The 26,544-nt window shown below is 31.8% G+C and overlaps 3 protein-coding genes across 5 annotated transcripts; 2 read left to right on the forward strand and 1 right to left on the reverse strand.

Annotated features, from left to right (window-relative positions):
- Positions 1 to 15,352: 15,352 nt before the first annotated feature.
- On the reverse strand, positions 15,353 to 16,458 carry LOC111278757 (NDR1/HIN1-like protein 26). Its single transcript, XM_022865381.2, has one exon. The coding sequence runs from the start codon at positions 16,152 to 16,154 to the stop codon at positions 15,465 to 15,467; it is 690 nt and encodes a 229-aa protein (XP_022721116.2). The 5' UTR covers positions 16,155 to 16,458; the 3' UTR covers positions 15,353 to 15,464.
- Positions 16,459 to 18,428: 1,970 nt separating this feature from the next.
- Positions 18,429 to 21,062, forward strand: LOC149517694 (uncharacterized). Its single transcript, XM_089765152.1, has 5 exons — positions 18,429 to 18,959; positions 19,165 to 19,353; positions 19,564 to 19,699; positions 20,261 to 20,458; positions 20,556 to 21,062. The coding sequence occupies exons 1-5, from the start codon at positions 18,930 to 18,932 to the stop codon at positions 20,579 to 20,581; spliced, it is 579 nt and encodes a 192-aa protein (XP_089621278.1). The 5' UTR covers positions 18,429 to 18,929; the 3' UTR covers positions 20,582 to 21,062.
- Positions 21,063 to 21,756: 694 nt separating this feature from the next.
- TDP1 (tyrosyl-DNA phosphodiesterase-like protein) lies at positions 21,757 to 26,459 on the forward strand. 3 transcript variants are annotated; one of them, XM_089765000.1, is made up of 16 exons: positions 21,757 to 21,962; positions 22,059 to 22,211; positions 22,289 to 22,549; positions 22,626 to 22,766; positions 22,867 to 22,927; positions 23,139 to 23,215; positions 23,306 to 23,563; positions 23,838 to 23,927; positions 24,064 to 24,198; positions 24,468 to 24,617; positions 25,022 to 25,125; positions 25,216 to 25,269; positions 25,436 to 25,526; positions 25,778 to 25,858; positions 25,971 to 26,115; positions 26,204 to 26,459. In XM_089765000.1, the coding sequence occupies exons 1-16, from the start codon at positions 21,948 to 21,950 to the stop codon at positions 26,281 to 26,283; spliced, it is 1,896 nt and encodes a 631-aa protein (XP_089621126.1). In that variant the 5' UTR covers positions 21,757 to 21,947; the 3' UTR covers positions 26,284 to 26,459. The 3 variants fall into 3 exon arrangements, 2 of the variants coding, with proteins under 2 accessions (XP_089621126.1, XP_022720581.2); XR_016344174.1 differs by having other exon boundaries at positions 21,808 to 21,962; positions 22,032 to 22,211; positions 25,978 to 26,115; XM_022864846.2 differs by having other exon boundaries at positions 21,809 to 21,962; positions 22,032 to 22,211.
- The last annotated feature ends 85 nt before the right edge of the window (positions 26,460 to 26,544 follow it).

Consider the following 26,544-nt stretch of genomic DNA (forward strand, 5'->3'; position numbering starts at 1 on the left):
GATATGTTAATTAGTATTTTCATGAAGAGTTTTTACCGTCAAGGTCCTCTACTAGAGTTCTTGCAATTTCAATGGCTCTCCAACACTAACATGATCCTTTTATAGTATATGACATTAAAAGTAAGTTGTAAGATGCTTTTAACATTCATACCAATATTTTTGTAATTCATCTCATCAAAATGATAGATTTAATGAGTCAAATATTAAAATGAATGAATTTGATAAACATAGGATAGGTGTAGGTGACCAATAATTTAGAGGAAAAGCATCAAGGTTATCTTTATAGGTATACGTTGCTTGAGGATATGAATGAAAAACTTTATCAAGAATTGAAACATTCAATGTTATCTTTCTATGTTTGTCTTTTTCACTTGAAATGCTTTATGTGGATGGATGAAAAATTCTTTGACTTTATTATTGAAGTTTATGAAAGAAATGTTTCCTTTTGTAAAAATCCTTGAATTTTGTAAGGAATCAAAGAAGATGATCAAGGATTTGGGTCTTGGATATGAAAAAATTCATAGTTATGCCAATGATTGCATGTTGTATTAGAGTGAAAAAAATCAAGAATCTTGTCATTTGTGTGGCATTTCTCATTGGCTGGATAAAAACTTGATGAAAGGTTAACTGAGGATGGTAATAAGGTCTATGTAAAAAAGAAGTTTGTAAAGGTTTTATGCTATTTTCATTAATATTAAGACTTTATGATTCTTCATGTCTTTCAAAACTATAGATTCTATAAAGTGACATTATGAAAAACGGATGAATGATGGATTATTGAGGTATCCTATAGAGTTTTTAGTATGAAAATCATTTTATTCTAAGTTTCTAGACTTTACATCTAATCCTTGAAATGTTATGCTTGGACTAGCGTCTAATGGATTTAACCTATTTAAAATGATGAGTACTTCTTATAATACTTATCCAGTTATATCAATTCCATACAATTTATCACCATGGATTGTCATGAAGCAACAGTTATTTATTTTATCTATGATAATTCTTGGAAAAAAATATATGAGTAATGATATAGATATCTACTTACAACCTCTTATTAAAGAGTTAAAGTAATTATGGGAATGAGTTGAGACCTATGATGTATCAAAAAAAAAACTTTAATATGTGTGCTATTTTATTTTGGACTATCAATAATTTTTTTGCTTATACAAATTTATCTGATTGGAGCACAAAAGTCATTATGCTTGTCTATGTTGTGCTGCGCAGACATGTTTAAAGTGGTTAACTAATATAAAAAGTTTTGTTATATGGCACATCATCGATGGTTAGATGATAATCATCGATTTAGATTTCAAAAATATCTCTTTGATGAAACTAAAAAGTTGAAGAGATAGTTTTTACCCATTAGTGGGTCTAATATCTTGTTAAAATTAAAAGATATTAATTTCACTTATGAAAAATGACTCAATCAAGAAAAAGAGTTAAGGATATCTTTAAAGGTGTCTGGCGTCATATTACTCAAGTTAGTGAGCTTAATGTTCAAAATGATGAAGAAGATGACCCCAATGAGTTTGAGTTGTGAAAAAAAAAGAAGTATTTTTTTTTAGTTGTCTTATTGTGAATATAATTTATTACATCATAACCTTGATTTAATACACATAGAGAAGAATGTTTGCAAAAATTTTATCGAGACAATTCTTAATGTGAATAAAATATTAAAGGATGACTTAAAGAGTCGGCTTGACCTAGTTGATATAGGGATTCGCCCTGATCTTCATTCGAAGTTACTTTCTAATGGCAAATATCGATTGCCTGCTGCTTGTTTTGGGATTTTTAAAACTAAGAAAAATGTATTTTGAAAGGTTTTTAAAAATGTGAAAGTCTAGATGACTATACATCAAATATATCGAGATGTGTGAATCTGAAAGAGCAAAAACTTTTTTCACTGAAGCCACATGATTATCACATTTTGATACAAGACTTACTTCCCCTTGCTTTATGTTCATCAATGTTAAAGTAAGTCACTTCAGTGGTAATTAAATTGAGTAACATATTTAAAGCTCTATATGAGAAAGTTCTGAATGTGGAAGAGCTTCTGAATGTGGAAGAGCTTAACTAACTTGAAGATTGAGCTGTGATTACTTTATGCCATTTAGAAACGATTTTCTCTTCAAACTTTTTCACTATTATGATGCATTTGGTTATTCACATTTCATATGAAGCAAAGTCGATGGATCAATTTATTATCATGGATATATCCTACCAAAATGTATTATTTGTTGATAGCTTGATTATGTTATTTGTGTTAATCATAGCACTCTAGTTAAAAAGATATATGACAAATGTTTTATGCCATAGGTTTTTGGGGAGGTTAAAGTCTTATTGTCATAACAAACGCTATCTTGAAGGTTCTATTATTGAAAGATATTTAGTAGAATGTATGACATTTTGTTCTCATTATTTAGAAGATGTTGAAATGAGATTTAATAGACCATCAAGAAATATTAGTATGCAGCATACTGACTTTGCTTATCTTTTTTTTTTGGACAACCAATAGGCAAAGCTGAAATGGTGGAGTTAAATGATAAATCTTGGACATAAGCACATTGATATGTTCTTTTTCATCATGACTCAATAGAATCGTTTCACACGTAAGTTTTTTTTGCAAGGAAATAATTCATTCCATAAAGCATAATTTATTGTATTTTTGTTATTGTTAATACTTTATCATAATGCTTTGTAATGAGTATAGAAATAATTTGAGAGCTCGTGTACATTATTGAGAATCAAACCCTTGAGAGCTTGATAAGTTATTTGTTGAAAACTTTCATGAATGGTTAGGAGCAACTATAAGTAATGCCATACTTCCCATTATGAGAAATCTACATAAAATGCTTGTAGTATAATTAACATTAATAACATATATATATATATATATTTATTTCACCTTTAAAAGTTTGGAGTGAAAGGTTGTTAGTGAAAAGGTGAAGTGTCTTTCTCAAGGTCCAAACAAGATTGTAAAATGATACAAAAGTTTCATCATCAATGAATTTAGATTTCACACTAAATTCTACGAGAGCTTTAGAAGTACAAAAAATTCAAGAGTTATTGTTACTTGATCAACTACTAGCTATGCTAGTACTAGGGACACAAACTCTTTAGAGGGAAATATTAACTATTATGGCATAATTAATGACATCATTGAGTTGGATTATTATGGCAAGTAGAAAGTTATTTTATTTCGGTGTGATTGGGTTAATGTGAATAATGTGAGGGATACTAAGAAAAATCAGTTTGGATTTACACTTGTGAATTTTTCTTGATTAATTCATATTGAACAATAGCCCATCGATGAACTTTATATTTTTTCATCTCAAGTCAAACAATTTTTTTATTCTGAAAACACCAAAGAATTAGGTTGGTTTGTTGTTCTTCGAAACACACCTAGAAACTTATTTGTTATAAGGTTAGCTACCAGAGATAATGTTGAACATGAAACTAAATGTTATCTTTTTGCCGAATAAAACTTGGATGAAAATATCTCTAGTACTTCTATTCAATGGGTCTGCGAAGATATTAATAAAGACATTTATGAACCATGATGAATCATCTATATTTTGTAATTCGAGTGTTTAAGACATAATGTAATAAATGATTGTATGTAATTAATGTTGGATTCATTATTGTATATTTATTGTATTATAAATCATACATTATCTTTTAATTTAATTAAATTGATATGTTCTTTATATATCGTTATTATGATTTCTTAGCTTTTCAATGTCTTTATATATGTTCTAAACTAATATCTTTTATATATTTGCTTTTATGATGCAGCTAAGCTACAATACAAAAGAGTAGATTGAAAAGAATACATATCAAAGATATTAGTTCAGAACCATTTGTGGTACTTGTTGATCTTGGTAATGAACTGAATCCTTTGGAGGGGAATGAATGTACTATCGGTTCTAACTCAATCACTTCTAACCCTTTAATTGCTAGTGAATTTGGTAATATGGGAGGTTCAGGTTTAGATAGTATCTCGTCAATTGTTTCTGCTTTTAATTTGAATGCAGGTATCATATGCCCCATGTTTAGAATTTGATTATAATGATTAAAGTATTGGCATTTTAAAAATTGATTTTTTTATTTTTTACAGTTGATAACAATAGTCAGCGGAGAATCAAAGGCCAAATAACTTTGAAAGAATTATTTGCACTATCTCCGAATGAATGTATTGTAGTGTCTACAAACTTTGATAGGTAACCAATTGGTGAAGAGGCCCAACTGTTGCCTGGATTTCTTGGCATGATTGCTCATAATGAAATGAAATTACCTATTCATTATGAAACATGGCATAAAGTTTTAGTAAAAGATAAGTCTGAAGCTTTAAACTTTATTGAGATATTAGTATAATTAATTACGTATAAAAATATAATTATTTTACATTTGGTTTATTGATTCAAAATTTTTTTTTGTATTATTATAGTCAAAATTTATACTTGAAATATCAACTTCATTTGTGCTTAAGTCATTGAGAAAGAAATGGAAAGACTATAAGCATAATTTAAAGAAAAAGTATTTCGATCGAAATACTATTGTAGAGGCCACAATAGAATATCTATCCCGTAATATGATTAGGTGGCAATATAAATAATTAGTTAGATTTTGGTTCTCAAGAAAAGGAAAGGTACTAATTTATAACTTTTAATATTATTTTTATATAATAAAAGTGTTTTATGCTTTAAGTTGGTAATATTTGTATTTTTACTATATTCTCAATTATTTTTTATGACAGGAAAGAGAATATATTGGGATTGGTAGTAGAAAGTAACAGAAATATAGCTACACAAGTGGATCAAAAAGTTTTGTGAGAAAGCAAAAAGAAATAGTAAGTTTATGATATTAAACTTATCCGAATGAATGAACTTTTTGTGTCATTAAAAGGTAAAAATGCAAATTAATAGTTATTATTCTATTTTAATAGTTTTGATAGTTTCAATACATGACATTAAACTTATCCAAAGTATTGAACTTAGTTTCCACGGTTGATATGTATGAAAAAATTATTGTTTATGTCTATTTAAGACTTTTTATGTTGTTAATAGGTAAAAATACAAAATTATTGTTATTGTTCTATTTTAACAGTTTGGATAGCTTGAATACGTGATATTAAACTTATTTGAATAATTAAACTTGGTTTCTATGGTTGATATGTGTAAAAAAGTTGTTGTTTACATCTATTTGGGACTATTTTTGCTTTTTAAAGGCAAAAATACAAATTAAACTTTTGGATGCTTTTAACAGTTTGCATGGCTTCAATACATAATATTAAACTAGTCTAAATAATTGAATTTGATTTCTATGACCAATATGTATGAAAGGCCAAAATGATTTTATTGTTTACGTTTGTTTAAGACTTTTGTATTGTTAAAGGACAAAAATATAAATTTACGGTTATATTTTTATTTTAACAATTTAGATAGATTAAATATATGATATTAAACTTATTCAAAATTTTAAACTTGATTGACAGGTTTGATATGTATGAATAAATAACGTTTGATAAGTATTTAACAATAACATATACTTTTATATAAAATATTGAGATAGAAGACAAAATTGGACACGTGAAACTTTTACGCTTAACACATAAAAAAAAGATGGATCTTACCTGAATATCGAAATAGAAGAAATTATGATAATTCATTACATCTATTTTAACATAAAGTAAATATTTACTTTTTTTAACATATTTTGAATTAATCATTAAACTTAATAGTTTTATCTGATTAAATTATAGAAAAAAGTGAAAGAGAAAATGATTGCTGAGATTGAAGTAGCATCTAATGGTTTTGTCAACATGCAAGAATTGAAAATTTGGATTTTCACAAAATTTGTTGAAAAAGAAAGGTATGAACAAGTCTAAGGCCTTGGATTGGGCCCAACACCATCTACCTACTATAGACATAGCTCTTAGCAATTTATATTTTCAGCAAATCAGTCTTCACAAGACATTTCCATATTAAAAGAGGAGCTGTAAACTATACAACAACGTTTCTAGCAAATGAAAGCAGAAAGAGAACATAAGCGTACCAAAATTGAAGAAGAACATGCTAAAATGAACCAAGAACGTGCAAAATTTCAATAGTTGCATAATTGATTTGATCATCTTATGAATTTTGTGCAATAATAATTTTCAGGAACTAATCTCGATGGTCCACCAACTCAAGTATTATGTTTAGTAAATATTTATATTTTTTAATATAAAAATAACTTATTATTAAGTATTAAAACTTGTATGATATTATTCAGTAGGTTTCAAAGCACACTAGTGACCAAGATGAAAAAATTCTTTCATCAAATGGCAGTCTTCTAAATCTATGTAGTCATCAATTTTATATATTTTTAATTTTTTGGTTAATGTACTAAAATAATTTGAATGTTATTATACTAATTATTAAACTTTGTATTAGTTACATGTATATTTGAACGTAATTATGTATCTATTAATTTCAGTTTCTAAATTTAAGTTCATTTTTATTTCTTTTAACATTTTTTGTTAATGAAAATAATAAATATTAAAAGAAATTTTTTAAAAAATTAATTTTTTTATAAATTCTAAATTTAGTGATGTTTATATCATAAAACACTACTAAATTAACAGTGTTCTTATCATAAAAACGTCGCTAAATTAGTGACATTTTTATGATACAAATTTCACTAATTTAGCGGTGATTATCTTGACAAACGTCCTTTAATAGAGCAACATTTTATGATATAAATACCACCATATTAGTAGCATTTTTTAATACAAACGTCATTAAATTAGCGACATTTTTTAGATATAAACGTCATTAAAATAGCGTCGTTTTATAAAAAATATCGCTATTTTTTCTTATGCGTGTATAGTCGACACTTTTAGTGGTATTTTTTACAAACATTGTAAATCATTTAGTAGCATTTATAAACGTTGCTAAACGTTAAAAAAAATGTAACTAAAAACCTAAACCCTGTAGTGATTATACATAAAATTGATACTAAATTAATTATATATTATTTTACCTAAACCTTAATGAAAGATGATTTATGTCATTTAAATCAATCAATTCCAATCTTTTTATTTATTTACACAACATTATCATACAAAAAATTCTATCAAAAATATCATATAATCTTGCAATCATATTTAAATTAAAACATGCAAATATCAAGTAAATATATTATAAATCATATCAACAATAGCAAAGATACCATACCATGCAATAAGTATAAAAACATGCCAAAATTATGATGCAATAAAAATGTCATACAATAAATAAATAATCATGCAAATATTAAATCATGTAAAAATATATAATCATGAGATATTAAATCATGCAAATATTAAATTATGCAAATAAACTATAACAAAAAAATCATGTAAATATTTAGCAATTATATATTCATACAAAAATAATTCATACAAATAAATAAGATCATAAAAAATATCATGCAAAAATAAATAATCAAACAAAATAAAAAAATTAATTTTAAAAAATTGTATTAAGAACAAAAACCAAAAAAAAAAAAAATCATTGTGAACGTGGTCGAGGGACGGAAGCACAAGTCAGGTCGATATATGTGAGCCAAGCCTGAATTTTGTTGGTACAAAACGGAACCGTTTCACCACAAGACCTTCCTTCAAACTATTTCCTTCATTTGCTGCTTCTCTGTTTTTTTCGTTGCAGCCGCTTGTTGGTGTCTCCAGTGATCATGAAACCCCAAACAACCCTTTACCGAATCTCTTCTTCCTTATGAAACCCAGCCAAGAACAACAACCACCTCCTCTATTTCCGTTACCAGCAACTCCCCTAAAAGCTTAAAAGCTTTACCACTTCCCTTTTCCTTTCCGTCTTGCTTCCTTTAAACCAGCGGTGCCACAACAAAAAATCCATAACCGAGGCCATCCTCCAAATTCCTCCTGTTTTTCTCTTCTGTTTTTCCCGAAAGGTTATCTTCAAAATTTTCAGGAACCCAAAAATCAGCGTCCCTCTCAGCTTTGCATATTTCGATTCTTGCTTTTGTGGGTGTTGGCTATTTTTGTTTGCTATAGCTTTGCTTTGATTGTCGGCTTTCTAGGTTAATTCGATTCTTGGCAGCTTCCTGTTTGTTGGAGTTTTGATTCTGGGTAATTGGTTTTTTTGTAGCTTTACTGGGTTTCTCACTGGATAGCAACTTCTCGGTTTTCTAAGATGGATCATTATTTCTTTTAGGTGGTTTTAATTGGGGAATTGTTTGAGGCTGGGTTTGGATTTCGTTTATAAGAATTGAATTTTCAGTGTTGGGGCTTGCTTTTGGGTTGAAATTGGCTTTGGAGTTTTCTGTTGGGTCTTTTGTGTCTGGCAGTATATGATTGCTTCTTGTTATTTCTTCTGCCTTGATTCGAACTCCGCTGATGAGCTTGTTCTTGCTTGATTGATCACTTCTTCGTTAGTTGCTATGTTAATTACTCGATCTGGAAACTGCTTCTAAATTGCTTGATGCTTGTTGATTTTCTTGATGTCTCATTCCTCTGTTGGTGATTTGTTGGAAAACTGCTTCTGCTTGTTTGGTTCTTTGGCCGAGAATTCCTGGGTTTTGTTGATTTTATCTTTCTGAATTGCTTAATCTTACCGCCAATTCCTTGATTGATGTCTTCAATTATGTTCCTTTTAGCTCACAGATTTAAACTCCTTATATAAGGATTTAATCCCTTTAAACTTGGAAACTTTGAAATCCCACCGAATCTAGGAGAAATCTCTTAGGATTAAGTTCTGTGTAGTTTTCCCTTTTTGCATGAATTGGTGCTCAAGTTTTCCTTATGCAAGAATCCTTAAGTTTAAAATTTGAGATTGAATCTAAGACCAAAATCGAATCTAAGATTTTTCCTGCAAAATCTTACTTTTTTTATTTGTTATTTACTTTTTTCGCTTTGATCAATAAAATTAAATAAAAAATAAAATCTAAATCTAAATCTAAATTAAGCTTGAAATTAACATAAAAATCAAAATTAAAATTACAATCAAAATTAAAATTTTTAAGCTTTTAACACTGGATCCAAAATCCATTTTTTGTATTAAGATCTAATTTATGATCGAAGTTTAATTAATTTTGAAAAAAATAAATCTTTGAATAAAATTAAGTGTTTACATATGATGAATATCTAAGTCAATTTGGTCTGTCAAATTATCTTAGTCATAGGGTTAATCTTAGGTTGCCATGTCCTCTTCATTACAAGTATAAAGAGGTATCATTTCAATATTTTACTTTCTTGTACCGTTCTAGTAGTCTCTTTCCTCTTATTCTCCTCTATCGATCCCTGAGTTGAGTGACGAAATATAAACACTACAACCAGTCTCAACTTTTGTCTTTAATTGTTCTCTCTCTCTCTTTTTTTTTTTTTTTTTAAATTTCAGGATTTTATTCTGCAGTCAACTCGGTACAAATAGTTAGGATGTGAGATATAATTGATTAGCGCGTTATAGATAGGCATTAAGTTGTCTATTAAACAAAATATTGCAAGGAAAAAACAGGACAATCCTCTGCTTCCACAGAGGAAATAAAAAATTGTTCGGTGATAAAACAAGCCTATTTAACGTACCTTTATTCTCCGGCGGTGGTAATGGTGGTCAAGATGGGGCGCAAAGGACGGGAACATTTCATGCATAATATAGCAACTGGGAGTAAAAGCACGCCATCCTATTCTCCGCATGCAGCAATTCTCCGTCAGATTTAACAATTATCTCAAACTAGAAAAACATTTATCAACATTAAGATCTCTGGTGCACTGTGCGAGGCCTTACCTACGCCCTGCTCCATTTCCCGCTGCCATTTCATTTGCTGCGAACGTGTTTTTTGCATATGGAGCCTAATCAACTAGAGAATAAACCAAACCTAGGGTACCAATATTTCCTTCATCCGGTGAAATATGTTGGAAAGTTTGTCTTCTATCTTACATCAGAAGTTGAGTAAAAGCATAAGGAGTTTTATCCTTATAAATAAGATGTTTTAGTTTTTGGTTTGGTAATCCTAGTTAGTTAGACATCAAAAGAATGGGTAAGTGAGTAGGTTATTAAAATGGTGTTATTGAGTTTTGAGTTACGTTTTGAGTAAGGAGTTTTTAGAGGTTTTTCTTATTTTAAAAGTATCACAGTTATAAAAATTTATTTGTTAGTAGATTGAGTTTGGAATAGATCATTTTGAGTTTGGTCGAAATAAATATATTTGTGTTCTTATTTTTTATTTAAGTTTGTTATTTTAGATGTGGGTACCGCGTGTATGTGTTGATTTTCTAACAAGTGATATTAGAACAGTGGTAATATCTAACAAGTGGTATCAGAGCAAGGTACGAGATTCATGAGAAGAAGAAGTCGGTCCAAGAGATCGTGAAGTAATGTTTTAAGATGTCTAAAGAAGGTATGTCTAGTATGCTTATGCTTAAGTTTGAGATTTTGTTATTTGATGAAAAAAATAATTTTATGTTATGGTAAAGTAAGGTTCAAGATTTGTTAGTACAACAAAAGTTGGATCAAGCATTAAAGAGTAGTAAACTTGAGGGAATATCTGACGCTAATTGAAATAGGATTCAAAAGAAAATTGTTAGTACTATTAAATTGGCACTAGCTCCAAAGGTAAAGTATAGTGTGTTGACTGAGAGTACTCCGAAGAGTTTGTGGGACAAGCTTGAGGGTATTTATGCTTCGAAGTCGTTGACTAACAGATTATATTTAAAGATAGATCTGTATTCTCTGAAGATGAAAGAAGGTACGAGTCTTCATAATCATTTGAATGAGTTTAATAGATTGGTTACTCAATTGCTAACGATTTCTATTGATGAGTTAAAAGATGAAGAGAATGATTTAATTTTGTTGTCATCTTTGCCCAAGTCTTATAGGCCTTTAGTTTAGACTTTGTCGATGGGTAGGTCTCGTTGAAGTTGAATGATGTGACTGTCCTGTTGCATGAGAACGAAAGGTTTATGGAAGTTCAAAACTTATCACTTGGGTGGAGTACACTAATTGTAGAGGGTTTTGATCGAGGGAAGACTCAAAAGAGAATTGATAGATTAAGAGAGAGATCTAAGTCAAGAGATAGAGATTACAGTGATATAGAATGTTGTTTTGTAGTGAAAAGTGATATATTTAAGTACACTGCAGGAAGCTGAGAAAGGATATGGATGCTTTCAAAAGGATGAATGATGAGAAGAAATCAGATGAAAAAAAGAGTGATACTGTTACCGTCGTGTCTAATGATGATGTTGTTGTTTTGACGACTTGTATAGATGAAACTTAAATTTTAAAAGGTAATAAAAGTTGGATTTTAGATTTTGCTGCTACAGTTCATGTTTGCAATGATAAGAAATTGCTTTATGAAATTGGATAAGAATGAAAAATATGGAGATATTATGGTTGCTAATAACGAAAATGTACAGATTCAAGGCATTGGGAGTGTTCGCCTTAGATCTCACAATGATGTTATTAGGATGCTTCGTCATGTAAGGTATGTACCGAGTTGTAGCTACAATTTGTTTGCTTTGGGTGAGTTAGTTTTTTGGGGATACACATATTATGGTAGTAATGATTGGTTGAAAATGTACAAAAATGATAGTGTGATTCTACAAGGAATAGGGTCAAAAATCACTTGTACATACTTGGTGGAGTTTCAGTTGCTGGGATCTTTGTAATGAAATAAAAGAAGAAAGGTCAGTGTATTAGCTTTGCAGATACTGTTAAAGTGTTTGGAGATTCAAGTCAAGGGAGAATTTGTTGAGAATTGCTTTGAATCTTGAAATCCTACATCGAAAGTTATAAGAGTTTTGAGTTTGTCTTATATCCCACATCAGAAGTTTAGTAAAGGCATAAGGGGTTTCACTTTTATAAATAAGATGTTTTAGTTTTTGGTTTGGTAATCTCAGATAGTTAGAAACCAAGAGAATAGCTAAGTGAATAGGCTATTAAAAATGTGTAATTGGGTTTTATGTTAAGTTTTGAGTAAGGAATTTTTGGAGGCTTTTTTCATTCTAAAAGTCTTACAGTTTTAAAGATTTATTTGTCAATGGATTGGGTTTAGAGTAAACCATTTTGAGTTGAGCCGAAACAAATATATTTGTATTTTTATTTTTTATTTAAACTTATTATTTTGTGTGTCTGTACTGCATATGTGTGTTAATTTCCTAACAAAGTATTATTCCGAGCATTTCACATTAAATAATATGGACGAAGCCGCCCCAGGCAAAAGAAGTTAATGTTTGAATATTGTAACATGCATTGATCACACCAAACGATTGCTGTTTTATTAGAAGGGCACCTTTGTATGAGTGTTCGAGTAGCATCGTTGACGCAAACCTGGCAACCATTGCTACAAACATCACCTCTGCAAAGGAAGAGACTATAAACTCCATTTAAGCTATCGTTATAGAAGGTGTGATTGGAAGCTTTACAGGATATAGAATCCATGAGAGCCGTAAAGTTAGATTTATAACTGGCAGTGGCTGTATCATTATCTGGACCTAAACAAAAGTGATTTATTGGTGACTGGCAAGTGACGAAGCAAAAAAACCCAAAGATTGTGATGAAGAATAAAAGCAAGGTTTTGGTTTTGTAAAGGAGAGTCATTATTTTTTTCATGCTTGTAATGGAAAAATAATGGAAAAATGGGTTTCATCAAGAATACAGGATTTGCTTTTAAGCTATAGCTAGCGAATTTGTTTAAAGAAATTTGATGTTTCAAAAGTTTTCCGCATGAACCCCACAACAATGCTCGTCAGCTAAAGCACAATTAACTCTTTACTCTTTAGGAATTAGGGGCCGTTGATATTTCTACGAAGTTGCCAAGAATTGTCATCTAGGCCAATTTTATGGTAGGAAATAAGAAAGGAAAATATGGCGCCTTAGGTTTCGCTTAGAGAGCATATAGAAAATTCAAACGGTTAAACAATTTGAGAGGAAAATGCCCAAAGATGAAAAAAAATGGTAGGAAAAATTAAAAAAAATGAATGGAAATTAAAATAAATTTTCTTTTACATCAATTTATTATCTGAAAGGAGTGAAAAATAAAACTTACATTATTTTATCATTATACATATTTTAAGTAAAATTTTAAAAACAAATTCTAAAAGTAAATAAATATTGTCTATTCATAATATTTGACTCAATCCTCCTTTATTTTCTCACCTTTAATCTTTTTAATTTGAAATGATTTTGTATTAATAAAATAAAAAATGACAATCTCTCTCTCTCTCTCTCTCTCTCTCTCTCTCTCTCTCTCTCTCTCTCTTTTTAATGATATAGGCTCAACTGCAGCTTCACCTTCATGTAAAGCTTAAATATTATGTGTTATAAATCCCAACAGATAGTACTGAGCAATTTCTGGGAAGAACTTTCAAGTGAAAGTCATATATAAGAAAACAGATTTTCTTGTTCAGAGTTTTCTGGTAAAACTATGTAGAAATATAATTGCAATGAATTAAAAGGTCGTACGTATACAATGACTGTGAAATTTGAGGTAGAAGTCGATCCAACAGGCAGTTGAATATTATTTGCTATCAACAAGAAGTAAATGGAAAATTCAACGGAAAGAAAAACGAAGAGAAAATCACTGTGTCTACGTACAAATTTTGGCAAATAAAGAAGTAGGCGGTAAAGTTTATCAACAATGGCTGTAAAGTTTATTAACAATGGCGGTAAAGTTTATCAAGAATTGGAGTAGTTCCAGGAAGGTGCTCTTAGCCCTTTTACCACTTTAAAGCCGGACGACGCACTGGATACCTCGACCGGTCCAAAACAGAAAGTTCAATGACCAGTGTGTCGCACTGGATGGCTTGTCTTGTCTGAACTTCATTGGGCTGATTCGTCAACTTGTCCATCAATATTAGAAGTACTAATAATGTTAAAATAAAAAAAATAATTCTTAAATTTTATAATTTTGATAAAATAAATTTTTATATTTTTATTGAATTTAAATAAATCATTAATATTTAATTTGCACTTATAGAATCCTTTTATATTTAATTTGTATGTAAATAATTTTTAAAATTTTAATTTATACATTAACAATTCCTTAACATAAATTATTCTTTCATTGGAAATAAAAACTTATCTAAATACAAATCAAAAAATAAGAGTTTATTTGAATACAACACAAATAAAGTTTATTTAAGAATAATGAAATAATTCAAAGGTTTTTTTTGGCCTACTAATAATTATGTGTTGCATACATTCATGTGAGACAATTATTAAAAGTTGGTCATAAACTGAAATTGGTGTCTAGCATTAATGAGCTAAAGGGGTGTTAGATGGCCTGTTAACGGAACAATCTCATCAATATTTTTGTTACATTTGATATGGACAAAAAGGAATAGAAATTTCGAACATTGAAGTTTTATCCTATCAAGAAGAATTTACAGTAGTTAGATTAAATTCATCAATTTTTTACTGGGCTAAGTATATTATTCAGCGGGTTGAGATTTTAGATATTGTCGTCTGATTTGTTGATGAATCTGTTGTAGAAAAGACTGATCAACAAGAATAACTCTGCCAACAGGAAAATGCAGTTCTTTTTGGTTCAGGAAGAGCAAAGAAGGGTCCCCTAGTTCCAGTTCTTTTCCTTCTTTCCATAGTCGCCAGGCCTACCAATGAATTCACATATATCGAAATTTTGACAGAATATAATATTGCACTGATGGGAAGGACACTTCAATTTTGACGACAAATTACAGGTATATCTACTCGTGCAAGACGTGTCTGGCATGTTTCGTTTGGTAAAAGCCACTATTTTTTTCCTGGAAATTTCAATCTTGAGAATGATGGAGATGTTTCAATTCCTTGAGTTCGAGTCCCCATGAAATTTTACTTCCAGCTGCCTTTTACAGTTGAATTGTACACATCTACAACCTTGTAAATAGGATGCTTTGGCCTCAAATTTTGCCATATCAAAGACCAAACCCCATAAGGTTATGACTTGAAGAAACCAGAGATACAGGGGAAGTTGAGTAGAATTGGATTTAGCAATTTTCATTTCGGTCAACTGTAATTTTGGATGGAGTTGAAATATATTGCAGAAAGGATTTAAAACAACACGAACATGGAAGTAGGCTTTCTGAAGCTGTAATTTATAAGATTATGACAGACTGATCCACCTGAGAGCAACATATAATTGAAGAACTCAGAACCAAGGAAGCTTAATCCCTATTTCCAGTAAACATAAAGATACATAATTCTTATGAAAAACAGAACTGCTTCCATCTCAGCTTAATTAAGATACTGAAAAAGTGCGTCAAAAGGTAATTGAAGTAAAGAATTTCAATAGAAATTACTTTATTTCTCTCCTTTATCGTTTGGGAGGATTTCAAAACATAAAGAATTTCAATGTGCCTTCAATCATAATTCCATTAGATACATAACATTACAAATCAAATCAAATTAGTACAGTTTCCACTTCAACAAAGCAAAACCAAAAGAAAATGAGAAAGAAATAAAATGCAAGAATCAACTGAAATAGACAGGACATCTCTTGTTCTTCCAAGCTGGCAAGATTGATCCATCTGGACCCACTGCAACATCACAATTGACATGCAACTTATGGTGCTTACTTTTCCATGTCGAAACCTTAAATCTGATCACTGACGTTATATCTAAACGAAAAACCACCGTCCCTTGTTGCCTATCATTCCTGAACTCATTCCAACGGTTGTTGTTTACGGTAAGCGTGGCCCCAGCAAATGTACCGTACACAATTGTAGTTGTCTTAGGTTCCTGGTAAAACGGCTCCAGCAACGAAGTTGACCCGATTTGTTGATCCTTATAAATAACTGACCCGACCATAGAGTCGTAAAAGATTCCAATATGTTGGTTAGAATTCCTGGCCGTTACATTGAACGTTATTTGAGCATTCTCAAACCCTGAGGGTTGAGCCAAACCAGGAACCGTAAATTGCATGATATGAAACCTAGGACGATGAGGGCTCAAACTAAGCCATAAAATAAAGGAAACAATGCCAACAACTAAAAGAAGAGACAAGAATATGGCACATAGTACTTTGGTGACTCTAGTGGTGCAGCTTTCACGAACCCGATGCGCGTAGTAGCGGGCAGTGTGGAGGCGTTTGATGGGTTGTTTGGGTTGGGGCTGGAATTCCTGCTGGGTGGATCGGATCGGCAACCTCTCGGAATTGGACATTATTTTCAATAATTAAGAAGGTTTTCCGAGGAGATTTTGGTGATGAAACAGAAGTGCTTGTAGGAAGGGTGTTTAAGTATTGCTTACGCGATCTAAAGGTGGCGGGGAAGAGAAGGGACGTTAAAGAATTTGGAGTCTTTTTGCATGGCGAAAGAAAGGAATAAGACCATTGTTTTATCAATAGGCTATCCATGTTCATAAATGATACTCTACTCTTACATTCCACTGCATCAACTTTGTCAGCTTATATAAGGTATAAAGTTCCCTTGCGGCCAATGAGAACCTACAAGTATACGTGTACAATTAAGAGAAATTAAAATATGATTTTCAAATTCCGTGGCAGAAGTTTTGATGGGTTAATTATTAATTTGTGTCCTCAAATTTCTTTTACTCTTTCCTGTAGATTTTACATTGACTTAATATAACTATTTAGAGAAACAAAATAACCAACAGCTGACATCCTATTGAAAATATAGTAAGATTTTCAAGCCAAAATGTAGGACTAGTTTTGATACAACCTTTAATTGAATGAATTAATGTTTTCCTTTTTTTATCTGAATTTGAATTGCTTTCTGCTGCAATGGAAATTCCAGGAAAATTAATTTATGGAGATAAACATATGGAAGAAAATATGTAAATTGGCAACAGGGTGGTCCCGAGCTTGATTCAGACTTGAGTAATAGCAAACATGCTGCTTCATTACACATGACAAAAGCTCCCCCCTATGCTTTAACTCTAAGTTTGAAGAGTCATTAATTTTTTTTTTCTAAGAGATTAGGCATAGAATTAAGATGAGGCACATGACATTGTTGGAGCTATGTGCCGTCGAGCGGTTAAAGAGTACATATATAGTCTTTTAATTGATTAACTTGAGCTGCATACTTATTAAAGCTTTGCCAGAGCGCAGCTGAAACTTAATATTTTGTACTCTTTATCTGTTGCCATTGCCAGCCTTTTTTCCTGTAAGAAAGTCCCTTTTGTACCTAAAAATTGAAGCCTCAAGAGCACTATAAAGTCCCTTCATTCCCACGAATAAATAGCATGTCAATTCGAGACTATAAGTCCTTCGATAACTACTTTCACCACCCAATGCAACATGTGTTTAAGGAAATTCCATTGTTGGACTTGGATCTCCATGGTAATTAAGTGGCAAAAGGTCACTATTTCTTTTCCCCTTTTATATAAGGAAGGTTGCCTTCCTTTCCTTTTCCATTTTTGGGTGCCTAAATAGAAAAAGATTATCAATAATTATTTGATCACTTAAAGCTGTCACATCTACCTTTTTGAGTAGCTAGGTTTAAGAACTTGCAATAGAATTTTAATACATATTAATGAAGTAAAAAGAATGAAAAATTAATTAATACTTCACTTTATACAACTCGATGTATACTTATATTTAAAAGAATTGCTAAAAAAAAATTGATTTTTCACATCATATTGCTTGTTTATTATTACATAAAAAAGTAAAATGCTAATACCAGCAACATAAAAAGGAAAGACTAATACCAACAAGTTTATAATCGTAAAAAGCAAAATCTCATGACATCGCTTAGAAGGTTTTTTTTTTTTTTTTCTATAAACAATAATAATCTAAGGGTGAAGGACGTTATCATAAGTCCAACTAATTATAAATTAATAATTTAACATATGATATGATATTACAAGTACTAATATAATATAAAAAATTAAAATAAAGATAATACAATTTAAAATTTTAAAAATAATTACATAAGTTTAACAAAATTAAAAAATATATTTTATAATTTTTTGTTAATATAAATTATGACCCATAATATTTATATAAAAAAATAATATAAATATATAAATTTTAATATTTTATATGACATAAATACACGAATCTTTAACTTTAATTAATTATTTTTTTTATAAGAAAATACGAGATAGATAGACTGCTCAATCCCCCAAGTTAAAGTAAGATGTACTGTACCTAATAATCTAAGACAGATAGCTGCAGATCATACGTTCAAAATGATCCCAACAAATGACAATCGATAAAATTTGAACCTAAAACCTCTTCGTCGAGGAAGATGAGCCTTAACCGATTAAACCAATCACTTGTTGGTAACTTTAATTAATTATTTCTCCTTGGTATGTTACTATAAATACTGTACCGTAAACAAATGTAAAAAAATTTATAATTTTTTATTGTAAACAACTCATTATATAAATATATCAGAGAGAGAAAACAAAGCCTCTGCAATTCCAAATTCTGTCTTGTTTTTCTCTCTTGTAAATTGCACGTTTGATTACATTTTTTCTTCTTCCCATTTCATTTATTTTTCTTTTTATGTGTTTTCTTTAACAAAAAGCGAAACAAAATCTCTGTTGCCAACTTCAGGAACTGTCCAACGTTGTTACAAAATCAGTTCATTTATAACAGATATCAGTTAAAGCATCAGTCTTTTTCAACAACAAAAGAGTTGTCTTTGTTCAGTTAAGTTCTTTTCTATCTTTGTTACAAAGGTTGGTGATTCAATTTTCTTTTCCGACGTCTCTTGTTTGTAAATCATGAGATTTGTTTGATTTTAAAAGTACGTAGTTTATTGATTTTAGATGTCTTGGAGTTTTTAACTTCTATAGAGGGAGGGTGTGTCTCTCTTTTCTTGTTTTCTCTTCTAATCAGGTGGTTGATTAAGATTGCCCCACTGGGTACGCAATTGGAGGCGCTGTATAGAGTCCTAATTCCATCTCTTCTCCTTTGGTTCTTCATTTATTGATTTTCTTTTTTAATCTTTGATTCACTTTCCGGAGAAAATGATGGACATGACGGAAAATTCAAAGTTGGTAAGCTTAATATCTCTGGGTTTTCAGTTTTCTTCAAATATTTCATTTTTTTTCTTGTAACTGTTTTATTGGTTTTCTTTATCATCCAAACGTTTTATGTCTAATACTATTCATTAAAATTTTATCTTAATTTCAAGTTAAGAGCTGTATGTCTTTGTTTTTGTTCCTCTGACTCTGTCTGGTTCGGCTTCTGATTTGTTGATAGGATTCGGCATCTTCCTACGAGGGTCGTGGGTCAGAAGAGAATATATCCACTCAAAAGATTTCAGTTTCGGGTCATATGAAGGGATTTCATTACACAACTGATGACAAATCCCACAGCTTTGTTATTGACATGGAAAGTTTCTCTCATGGAGGAGCCAATAGACAAACCAGTCCAAATTCAAGAACCACAGTAAGTTTCCTTCAATTTTTTTGGGATAATTTTAAACCTGCTGTATAGCTCAAAAATCCAGTTTCATGCATGTTTGAAAATTTCAGTCTTCATTGTTGAATTTTTCATAAATTTTTTACTACCCTGCCCATGACTTTTCAATCTTTATTCATTTTTTAATGGTGTTGATATTTATGAGTTTTTCTTGTTAATTTAAAAAAAAAAAAAAAGTTGCAGAGAAGCCCTCCTCGCAAAGGGTCTCAGCAAGGGGACAAGAAGACTATTACTCACAATTGTACTAATTCTGATTCTAGCTCCACTATCAATGATAGAGATTCTTTTGTTTCTACCACCTCCTCACCCCAAGGTACAAACTTTTTCTTTACACACAAACATTAATTGCTTAGATTATATATATCATTGCATTGTCAGTTTATCATTTGCTTGTTTAAACTTTTCCCACGAAAAATTTTCCTCGGAAATTGAAAAAAAAAATCGTATCAGTTTGGCTAGGATTTTACCAGTTTTTCCCTATATGTGAGAGGGTGTTTGTGCATATGGAAGACACACAAGCAAACAATGGTGAGAAAAAAAATTAAGATTTGGTCACATTTGCTGTTTGCCATCACCAGCCTGGACCAACCTCACCTCCGGGGTTCAGTAGCCACCAGAGGGCTCGCACCACTTGGCTCGATAATTATACGGTTGATATTATTATTATTATTAGGATATATCAATTAGTTTACTACTAAGATTCTCAAGAAGGTTTGGTGCAACGTACAGATTCCTGATTATGTTGATGCTATTCTCTTGGAGGCATGTTCTTATACATGTATTGTTGGAAACTTTATGGTAAAATGCCTGTTGGTTTAGATATTTTATTTGCGAGATTGGGCATGGAATTATCGAATTGCAACTACTCTGGTAGGGTCTGTCACGCTTGAAAACCCCACAGCGGTGGCTGTAGGGTCCATTGATCATGCCTGCAGCCCACAAGTTCATCATCAGATCACCATTACAACCGGCAACATCACTTCTGCTACTGAAACCAGATTTAGTTTAAGGAGAAATAGTTTCAGGCGGTCTCCTAATCCCCCATGGCTATTCTCTTGTTCTTTGCCACATTGTAAGTTTGCAAGCTAGTATGATATTTCACCTGCAAAGACCTAACATTTTAAAAATTGGATATATTGAAGTGAAATTTTCTTGTTATTTTTCCACAGGTCGAGCATGGGCTCAATTTTGCTGATACTTCACCAAGTCAATTAGCAAAATGAATGGAGATGAACATGCATTAGATTAGTAGTTGGAGTGAAATATGTTGCAATATAGCAAACACGTGGGAGTTAAATGCCTGAAAAAGAGAAAGGGATGCGAGTGGTTGATAGTGAAGCTGTTTTCTGTGAGAAATGTCGTATCCAGGTAGTGAAGAAGAAAAACGAAGTTTGAAAAAAGAAGACAAATTGGGGGACGGCAAAAGCTAATCAACCTTCCATTAGCAGTTATCATACCTTTTGAGGCTCCTTAGAGAAATATTAGAGATGAGCAATGGAATCTTCCCTTTTTAATTAATATATATATATATATATATAATGGAATAGATGAAAAACCCATGACATATTACCTTTGTTGTGCTTTTCTTGTTTATCTCCACAGCCTACAGTACATATACAGATGAATGGAGGATCAGAAAGTTACTTTTGCCCCCCATTTTCCTTTTTCCTTCCCCATACTTTCTCTTCAATTTCCTTTTCTGGCAATCCAACTTCAAGTCCTTTTTGTTCTTAGTGGATTTCATGTGTGTGAGCAAAGGAAAGACTGTAGCTATTAGATTTACATTGCAGGCACTGAAGTATTTGTGTATTTTCAAATAAGCATGCACTCAAAGCTTCTTACTTTTTGTTTCAAAGCTTGGGCCTTTGGGAATAGAAAGGTTACCTACGGAATTCTTTTCTAAAGTCTCGTAGGCTAGCTCTCACAGCAGTCGAATAGGCCGAACGCTCTCACTCACACTTCAGTTATATTAAAAATTAAATTTAATATTAAATATATACATTAAATTTAAATTAAATTTTAAAAATAAAAAAATCAAATCAAATCAAATTATATATATTTATTAATTTTTATAAAATAAAATAATTATTTTAGATTTAAAATTATTTAATTATATTGAAAATTATAAAAAAAATAATATATAATAAATAAAAAAGATAATTTAAAAATATCATGATAAAATTCAATTTAAATCATATCATATAAAAATTTTATTGGTTTTCGAATTAAATTATAAAAATTTATAATTTTGCATATTATTTAAAAATTTAAATTTTTATTGAAATTCGAATTAAATTATAAAAATTTATAATTTTATATATTATTTAAAAATTTAAATTAAATTCGATTAGATATGAACAATTATTACCTGATCCCGAAATTAAAAATTTGAAGCATGAAGCAGTGCATATATAGGAACCTTATTGAAACGCAGCGTCGAACCACATCCGCTGTCCTCAATCCGGAGCGAGAAAACGCGATTCCTCCGCCAAAACATTACCACTCTCTCCGTTTCCTTCTTTCCACTTGAAAGCTCCGCACGATACGGCACTTCCTCACACATGCCTCTCTCTCAGGTCGGTACCCTTAAAAAATCCCAAAATCTTTTTTTTTTTTAGCTAAGCGATCATTTTAATTGTTAACAGATTGGGTATCTGGTTCCTGTAAATAAGAATCTTGAAGAAGACGCTTCACTGCCTAAGCTCTCTCTCTTTTGCGGTCCGAATTTCATTGGCCGCAACGATGTTTCTATTTCTGACAAGAGACTCAGCCGCAAGCACATTGCTTTAACTACGTCCCCTGACGGCTCCGCCGATTTACTCGTCGTAAATTTCATTACTTTTTTGTGTTTTTTTTTCTCTGTCTTTCGTTAAATGGATTGTTGAGTGGTGGAATTTTGTAGGAGGGGACGAATCCGGTTGTTGTTAGGTCCGGCGAGCTGAGAAAGAAGCTAAGTTCCTGCGAAAATGCGGCGATTAGTAATGGTGATTTAATAGAGCTAATTCCAGGTCATCACTTTTTCAAATACGTATCAACTTCGACCGGTGAAACGAAGAGAAGCTTTACTGAAGCTAACAGCGATGGAGAAAGAGAGAAACTTACTTCAAAGAGAAAGCGAAATCAAGGTTTGGAAGATGAAGCAATCTCAGCTAACAAGTTGAAGGTATTAAATTTGAAAATTTTTTTCTGAATTTTGTTTAAAAGCTTTATTTTTGACGGTTTGGTTCAAATTTGTGTAGGCAGAGGAGAAATGTGTTGAGGCCATTCGCAATTTTCGTGTTTCCAATGATAAGTTATCGCATACATTTCGGCTCTTGAAAGTTCAAGGCTTGCCTGCTTGGGCTAATACTAATTCTGTTTCCATAGGAGATGTGATTCAGGTAATAATAGCGATCCAAGTTATGCATGGCCTTGTTATTTCACCGCATACCTTAGTAAATTTGCTGTTTTTGATTCTTTGATTGTGTATTACATTGCTAGGGGGATGTTCTTCTTGCGGTCCTCTCAAATTACATGGTAGATATTGATTGGCTGATGTCAGGTGAATTCTCTTAACTTTTTGTGATGCCATTTGTTATTAAGTTCCTCAAGTAACATAGTGTAAGGACTTTGGTTATGATGTCTGTTATTCTTTTATCGACATCTCATTTTTGGTATAGTTCTTTTTGTTTGATTATGAGGCCTTTTTTTTTTCTTATCTGTTTTATACTGCTTTTTTACATCTATAACAGTTTTTGCCTTGCCTTATGTAGCATGTCCAATACTTGCAAAAATTCCTTATGTGTTGGTTATTCATGGGGAAGGAGATAGCAGGCTGGATCACATGAAGGTCTGCTATAGCTATAAATATTCCCTTTTATCTTTGGAAGCTCTACTTATGGCTTCTGGTTTTTCACATTATTTACTGCACCTTATACAGAGCAACAAGCCTTCCAATTGGATCCTGCACAAGCCACCATTACCCATTTCATTTGGGACACACCATTCGAAGGCAATGCTCCTGGTCTATCCTCAAGGAGTGAGAGTTATTGTTCATACAGCAAACTTGATATATGTGGACTGGAATAATAAAAGTCAAGGTTTATGGATGCAAGATTTCCCTTGGAAAGATCAAAATAACTCAAAGAAAGGATGTGGATTTGAAAATGACTTGATTGACTATCTCAGCACGTTGAAGGTACCAAATAGCACATTCTGTGGATCTGCTTTTATATTGCATGTGAAAAAACACTTTCATGATCTGCTCAGTGAATTTAAAACTTCCCCCTTTCATACAAATCTTATGTGATTTGAACTGAAACTTAGATATTATAAGGTAATACTGCCAATCATTCTTTTCATATGTTTGCCTGACTAATCAAGTTCAAGTAGATTGATAGGTAGTTGTCACTTGTCTGGGTATTATTTGTTAAGATTTATAATGATACCTTTCATTTCTATAAAATTTGCAGTGGACTGAGTTCACTGCTAATTTACCAGCTCTGGGAAACTTCAATATCAATTCCACCTTCTTCAAGAAGTTTGATTATAGCAATGCAAGGGTATAATTTTATTTGTTTGGTTAATTTTTTGAAGTGCTATTTCTTTTTTACCCGAAGTAATAATGTTACAGATGGAACCTATTTTATTTAAGTGCATACTTGTGTGGGAGCATTTAAACTATTTGATAATTTTCAGGTCCGACTAATTGCATCTGTCCCGGGATATCATACGGGTTCCAATATGAAAAAGTGGGGGCATATGAAGCTACGTACTGTTCTCCAGGAGTGTGTTTTTGATAAAGAGTTTCTGAGATCTCCTCTAGTTTATCAGGTATTGTTGGACTTCTAGTCATGTGGAGTCATGCTGTGATTTAGGGTGAATATTAATGCTCAGGTACTCTCTGGGATTTGGTGACAGCCTTTAATGATAGTTCATTTAGTTATTGGACTTCGTTTTGTATGATATGTCTGTGTGGTTCTGCACCCAGTCATACCTTTCATTTCTTCTAAATGAATCTTGCCGTATAGATTAAGAGAAGAAATTGGTTCTATAGATTTTGCTTTCATTGATGGGATTTTTTTATGTTTGCCTTACTGCAGTTCTCCTCTCTTGGTTCATTGGACGAGAAATGGATGGCTGAGCTAGCATCCTCAATGTCATCAGGTTACTTAGAAGATAAAACAGCCCTTGGTTTGGGGGAGCCATTAATAATATGGCCCAGTGTGGAAGATGTTAGATGCTCCTTAGAGGTACTGTCAAGTAGGTTTTTCCTGTTAGCCTCTTAACCTCCCATCATTTACACAGTTGCACAAGTCATCCACTTACTACTGTCAGTTTTGAATATCTTTATGCATCCCAAATAATGGCTCTCCAAAAGCATATAATCAGTTCAGTGTAAAATCAATTCACTTGAAAAACCTGTGGTGCTCACCAACTTGATCTTGGCAGCTTTATACTCTTTAAGCTTAAGAGAGCCAAGATTACTGTTAATGCCTTCCCATTTGATAAACTGCATGTATGAGAGCTTCTCGGTGTTAGCATTACTTTACACCTTAAACTAATTTGTTAGTGATACCAGCAGAAGTTGAATAAAAACAGTATTTCTTTTTGACTGAAATTTGTTTTGCATTTGTTATTCTACCTTGTTCTCTAGGGTTATGCAGCTGGAAATGCAATTCCAAGTCCATTTAAGAATGTGGAAAAAGCATTCTTGAAAAAGTATTGGGCAAAGTGGAAGGCAAGCCATACTGGCCGATGGTATACCTCTTTCGTCCCTGGTGAAAGTTTGAGCTACAAAATATCAATTAGCAATGCGGATTCTTAAGATTTTGCTTTTTGGTGTTTCAGTCGTGCAATGCCACATATCAAGACATACACCCGCTTCAAGGGCCAAAAACTGGCGTAACAATTCATTCAGCCCTATATATAATGCTTTTTGAAACTTTCAATTTTTAGCATCTGGATTTCCTCCACTACACCCCCCCTCCCCCTAAAAGCCACCACCACCAAAAAAGGGGGTGGGGTTCTCTTCTCTTGCTGTTTTCTGAAACTTTCTTCACGGTTGCAGTTGGTTCTTGCTAACTTCTGCAAATCTTAGCAAAGCTGCCTGGGGGGCTCTTCAGAAGAACAATTCTCAGTTGATGATCCGTTCTTATGAGGTACATACATCTGACTTGATGTCTGAAAGCCCAGCTGAGATGTAAATGTTATTGAATAGATAATGAAACCAAAACCAATGAAAAGCATTGCATGTCCCAAGCTTTCAAGAATGTATATATTGAACAAATTAATGCATCTATATTTCTTTATCTTTTACTTTTGTATGATCTTCTCATTATTTAATCCTTCCTCTCTTTTGTGCTAACTAAGCATTGACGGTATGTTTTTATGCCTTCCTATGAATCTCTAGCTGGGTGTGCTATTTTTACCATCTCATGTCAAAGAAGAGAATGGTGGATTTTCTTGTACGGGTAATGGAGGTTTATCAAAGGTAATGGGTACTTCTGATTCAATAGCATTTATCTATTTGTTGGATGAATTAACTGGGAATGTTATATGATGAAGAAAATGGTGAAAACCATTTTGATTGTTGCCTGAATTAGGATACAGGTAGATGTGGGTCAGTAGGAAGTTCTAAAGCGCCAAAAACAAAGCTAGTTACCCTTACTTGGCAAGGAAGCAAGACATCCGAAGTAATTCCATTGCCTGTGCCTTATGAACTCCCTCCTGAGCCATACTCCTCCGAAGGTCATAAAGCATTAATCTCATGTATCGCCTTAAATTTATATAAGCTGCATTTTGTGATTCATCAAACTTTTTTCTATCTCTTTTACAGATGTCCCATGGTCTTGGGACAGGCGATACAATAAGAAAGATGTTTATGGTCAAGTTTGGCCTCGGCAAGTTCAATTGTAGTGCTTTTAAAGATGACTGATTTCTTCAGATTGCGCATAGAATTCTGTATAGTTATAACAAATTAACAATCAACTCGTTTATTTGTACGAATGGTGCCTCAATGACTGGTTATTTCAACATGCAGATAGTATTATTATGAATTATTACTCATATCAAATAAGGATATATTTATATGACGTGGCATCACTGTCAATTGATATTATTCTCCGTAATTCATTGTTTGTTATTATCACAAATTGGAAGATGATTAGAATATCACAA

This window comes from Durio zibethinus, chromosome 8 (genome assembly GCF_047325235.1).
Source record: "Durio zibethinus cultivar Kanyao isolate XHJ-2024 chromosome 8, ASM4732523v1, whole genome shotgun sequence".
Taxonomy (NCBI): Eukaryota; Viridiplantae; Streptophyta; class Magnoliopsida; order Malvales; family Malvaceae; genus Durio; species Durio zibethinus.

Bases quoted from the DNA above. Each gene is read 5' to 3' on its own strand.
- LOC111278757 (XM_022865381.2), bottom strand. From the start codon at position 16,154: ATGTCCAATTCCGAGAGGTTGCCGATCCGATCCACCCAGCAGGAATTC.
- LOC149517694 (XM_089765152.1), top strand. From the start codon at position 18,930: ATGATGGACATGACGGAAAATTCAAAGTTG. The intron at 18,960-19,164 runs GTAAGCTTAATA...ATTTGTTGATAG, and splicing joins TGACGGAAAATTCAAAGTTG to GATTCGGCATCTTCCTACGA. The intron at 20,459-20,555 runs GTAAGTTTGCAA...ATTTTTCCACAG, and splicing joins CTCTTGTTCTTTGCCACATT to GTCGAGCATGGGCTCAATTT.
- TDP1 (XM_022864846.2), top strand. The intron at 25,126-25,215 runs GTATACCTCTTT...TTGGTGTTTCAG, and splicing joins GCAAGCCATACTGGCCGATG to TCGTGCAATGCCACATATCA. The intron at 26,116-26,203 runs GTCATAAAGCAT...TCTCTTTTACAG, and splicing joins TGAGCCATACTCCTCCGAAG to ATGTCCCATGGTCTTGGGAC.